Below are 4,682 nucleotides of genomic sequence, written 5' to 3'. Positions count from 1 at the left end.
ATACCCTCCATGAGGGCAGGGAAGCCAAGTGGATAATGTCCCCAGGTTGGCAGATCCTAGAAAAATGTACACGTTCCGTCCAGAGATCAGCACCATTCCCTGTAGACCTGGGAGAGTCACACAACCCTCCTTGCCTCACTAGAGCCCGCATAAAATTTCTAATGTCATTTGGGTGCCCTGGAACTGCTCTTGCAATCCAAAAATACTGGAAAACAAATTAGCAGGGGCCTGAGTACCCTCAAAATTTTGCCGCGGCCCGGCGGCAGGAGTGACCTGATGTCCTGTGTCCTCCCGTCCTCTGCCTTTCCCAGGGGAGCACCGGATCCTGGGCTGTGTCCCCCGGTGCCCTGGGCTCCGAGCCTGCCACACTGTGATTGACCTAAGTACAATGTAGCATTTAAAACATCAGAGTCAATTTTGTGTGAAGTTAACTTATCCTTTATTACAATAAAACTCATAAGCCATTATACAGGTTAAAGGTTAAAGAAAAATGGAAAATATAGAAACAGTGAAATGCCAGGGGAGGGCAAGCCTCCGTTGGGCTGCAGCCACCACGAGCCCTGCGTTGGGAGCTGGGGCGAGCTCAGGGGTCGAAGCCAGTTGTTCCAGATGCAGGTGGCGGCTCTGGCACTCTGGGGACCCCGATTGCAGGTGCCGGGGCCTGCTCCTCCTCTGGGGTGGCCGCGGGTGCAGGGGGCTCCTCCAGGGCTGAGCAGTGAACTAGAGCAGTGACCACTATCTGCAGGGGCTTCACCTCCCCAGCGGCGCTTCAGCGCGGGCCGAGCCCTCAGCCCCAGCAGCCGGGACGGCCTGGATCCCCGCAGGCCCCGACGGGGCAGCAGTCCCCACGGTCAGAGCTGGGACTTGCTCCTGAGCTGCTTCAGGGTGTTTTCCTTGGGCTGAAGCTGTAGCTCCAGGAAGGCAAAGTATCCCCATTAGGACGGACGTTCCACGTGCCTCCCAAGTCAAGACCACTCTTCCCACTGCTCCACGTGCGTGAGGGCATGAGCCCTGGGAGGTGTCCCCAGGCTGCAGCCCGTGGGGTGAAGTGTGAGCCCACCCCCTGCTCCCAGCCCAGCTGCATGGAGGCTGGATCGGCGGGGCCCACCCTGTCCCCAGCTCAGTCACCCCCAGGCCTCCTCACCCCCAGCCTCTGGCTCCACTGTATGGAGGCGTCTGAATTGCTGGAGGTTACGCCGGGCACGGAGTTCCACGTCTGAACCTGGCATGTGCTGTCTTACGAATTGCAGAATTTTCATAAGGGAGGGAAATTCGGGGAGCTGACAAAAGTCGTCCCCATAATAATCCAGCCATATTTCCAGCATGCAGGAGATGGCCCTGTGGAGGGACAGGCGGGCACAGGTGTCAGAAGACAGGGCTCTGTCACATGCAGGTGTCCCGGGGAAGCCGTGCAGGACCCGGGGACCCGGCCTCCCGTGCGGGGTGTCAGAGGCCAGTCCTGCTCCTTGTGCCCCTGCCACCTGGCGGACCTGCCTGCCACAGGCCTGCTCCCTGAGGAGGGGCTGATATGCAGCCTCTGTTCTGGGGAGCCCACGCCCAGCGGGGTGACCATCACCGTCTCTCCTGGGGAAGCGGGACTCCCTCCTCAGCCTGGTCCCTGCCCACCTGCCCCTTGAGTCCACCGGCAGGCGTCCGGGGACTGGGGGCGTCTGGCCTGTCATTGCCCTCACTGCACACACTGTCGCTCTGGGAAGCTCCAAGGCAGGAGGGCTCGGGCTCTGTGTCCTGCCAGGCCTTGCCAGGAGCCGCCCAGGACCGCCACCTTCCCTCCTGTGGCTCTGGCCTGCCTCCCTCCAGAGGGGCCCCCGGGGGTGTCCTTCCACTGACTCTAATCTCTCATCTCCCACAGGGTGGGGGCCGCCTGGTCTGGAGGCCTCACCAGCCCTCCTGAGCACCTGCTGTGCCCCCTGGTCCAGGTGCCACCAGATTGGGGAGTGCAATGCTCCCCACCCCCTCTGCTCTGGGCCCCAGGTGTGGGGCAGAGAGAGGGTTGGGGGGCATGGAGAAGTTCTCCTTAGGGATCCCAGTGTCTCCCACCAAGACCGCACCCCATCCTGGCTCTCCTGCCCTCTTTTCCAGAAGGGGCCTTAGACCTTTACTCTGTCACAGGAATTGCAGATGTGTGAGGTGAGGGTGCAGCCGCCCCCCCCCCCCACAGCCCCTTCGCTGCCCTCCTGGAGAGGGAAGGCCCTCCTGCAGGAGCCGGAGTCACTCACAGTTTCCAACGCTGGACCGTGTCGTCGTCACCACATGCAGCTACGATGTACCCATATCTAGAGGAGGGCGGGGGCATCCCATGAATCGTCCTGTGGACGTGACCTCTCATAATGGGGGCTGTCACCCTCTGACCCCTGACTAGGCCGGAGCCCCGGGGGCCGTCAGCTCTGTGCGTGGGGCCACGGGCAGCTCCCGGAGAAGCGCCCGCACCTGCTGGGGCCTCCTGAAGGCTTGAGCATGAAAGGGCTCGGCGAGGCCCATGGCCCATAACCGAGTGGGCCCGGGGTGCCCCGGGGTCCCCCGGTCTGGTTGCCCGAGGACACAGACCCCCGATAGACTCTCAAACCTCCCTTTCAAATGGGAAACAGGCCGCTCAGGACCCTGGTGACGGGGTGGAGGAGGCCCAGGCCTCATGATGGGGGAGGAAGACAGCTGCTGAGCACAGGCACAGACCCTCTGGCTGACCCGCCACAGGCCAGGCCCCGCGGCTGCCCTCCAGGACCCCGCTAGGCCCTGGGGGACCCTGCTCCAGGGGGAGCAGCCCGAGGCCGGGAAGCTCACACCATCCCCAGCCTCCCAGCAGCAGGTGGACAGCCCTGGGCTGCGGAGGGGCAGGTGCTCACTCGGTGAACAGCAGGTCCAGCACCTCCTCCGTGGTGGCGAATCCACGATAGTCGTCTAAGAAGCTGCAAATGGAGATGACGTCCCTGCGCTGCAAGGCGAGCAGCAGTTGTCGGTCTTCGTGCCCCAGCAGCTCCGTCCGGCTGAGCTTCTTCGGGACAATCTGATGCCCCTTCCGGCCGCCCCCAGCACACCTGAGGTGGGACAGAGGGGACGTGCAGCCTGCAGGGAGCCGCCAGGAGACCTGGGATCCCGCCCCGGCAGGCCCTGCGCTGGCCCCGTGGGCTTGAGGAGCTGGGGCTCCCTCTCCCGCTCAAGCTCCCTGCCTGTCTCTTACACAAACAGGACCAACTATGCAATAAAGAAACAATCTCAGAGGATAAATGTTCAAAATATTTGGATCAATACGAGGACCTCAAGAGACACAGAGAGAGAGACCGAGAGAGGCAGCCACACAGACGGAGGGAGAAGCAGCCCGTGCAGGGAGCCCAGGCGGGGCTCGATCCCGGGCCTCGAGATCAGGCTGGCGGAAGGCAGGCGCTAACCGCCGGGCGACCAGGCCTCCCCTGAGGGCTCTATTCTGATGTTCCCACACATCTGTGCGCAGGGACTCTGCATCTGGCCCAGGCAGGGGCAGGGCCATGGGGGCAGGTGTGGGGAGGGGGGATCCAGACTCATGTGGGAGCAGGAGTGTCGGGGGGCCCAGGGGGTAGCAGGCTGGCTTCTGGGACCCGGTGCCCTTCCTGCCGCATCAGGGCCCGGGTGTCGGGGGCCCAGCCCCTGCACTCACCCTGAGCCCGCGCTGGCCTCTGTTAGCTGCGCAGGGCACCTCCCTGCTCCTGGAGGCGTGGGGCAGACGACCCCTTCCTCCCGCTCGCGCCCCACGTCCCGGGTGGAGCTCTGTGGAGACAGTGCCCGGCAGTCAGGCAGGAGGCCTCAGCGCCTGGTCTGGCCCCCTCGCCTGCCGCACCCCCAGCTGCCTCCACCCAGACACACCACGCGCAGGCGGCACCCACCGCCCCTGGAGAGAGGAAAGGGATGTGGCTGCAGGGCCTCGGGGTGACTCCGGGGGGGGTAGAGGACCTCAGGAACCCTGTTTCCCCCCCCTGCCCACTGTGACATCAGGGTGACCCTGAAGGGATCCCCGGGAATGTGCCGCCCTGCAGCGTCCCCCAGCCTGCATGGGACCTGCCCACACATTCCTGGTACCCTGAACTGAGGAGGAGGGGATGAGGCTCCCAGGATGGTGGCACAGGGGGCCTGGCCTGGCCTGCGCTGTGTTACCTGACGGCGCCTCCGGATCACCGCCCTGACGCCTTGGTATCTATCCTGGAGCCAATGCCTACAGCATTGGAACAAGCGGCTCCCCCGGGGTTCCTGGGAGCCAGAGCCCCGAGAGGTGGGCCGGCAGCAAGAGAACATCCTCCAGTAGCAGATGTCTCCAGCCAAGTGAGCCTGAGCTGGGGCTGCACTGGATGCGGGTGCCTGGTTACGGGGGTTCCAAGTTCTGTTGGGCTCTGTGACACGGAAGTGACCTCACTCCCTGGGACCCCCTCCCTGACCCACTCCTGGAGGAAGCTGCAGGGGCAGTGCTCGTGCTGCCAATGCTTCCCCCCTCCCTGCAGGCGATGGCCTGTGCACACAGGGACACGACCGCAGCCCTGTCCACAGGCCCCAGGGAAGGACTGTGTGCACCCAGGACCCCAGCCTGGACACACGCCTGGGTTCAGACATGACTGTCCAGTCTTCCCCGGTTTGACACCAACAAGCCGTTGTGCCCATGGGGATGGTCGGCGTCTTGACTGTGGGACAGGGAGTATCCT

The 4,682-nt window shown here is 64.0% G+C and overlaps 1 protein-coding gene across 1 annotated transcript; it reads right to left on the bottom strand.

Moving 5' to 3' along the window:
• Positions 1 to 750: 750 nt before the first annotated feature.
• Positions 751 to 3,456, bottom strand: LOC119877075 (ral guanine nucleotide dissociation stimulator-like). The gene is made up of 5 exons (XM_038559209.1): positions 3,416 to 3,456; positions 2,862 to 3,053; positions 2,238 to 2,294; positions 1,145 to 1,338; positions 751 to 905 (listed from the first exon to the last, which is right to left on the bottom strand). Exons 1-5 carry the CDS (start codon positions 3,454 to 3,456, stop codon positions 751 to 753), a joined length of 639 nt encoding a protein of 212 aa, XP_038415137.1.
• Between the last annotated feature and the right edge of the window lie 1,226 nt (positions 3,457 to 4,682).

The sequence above is a fragment of the Canis lupus genome, chromosome 16 (assembly GCF_011100685.1).
Source record: "Canis lupus familiaris isolate Mischka breed German Shepherd chromosome 16, alternate assembly UU_Cfam_GSD_1.0, whole genome shotgun sequence".
Taxonomy (NCBI): domain Eukaryota; kingdom Metazoa; phylum Chordata; class Mammalia; order Carnivora; family Canidae; genus Canis; species Canis lupus.
The sequence above is the reverse complement of the archived record's forward strand: the minus strand, read 5'-3'. Positions and strand labels throughout refer to the sequence as shown.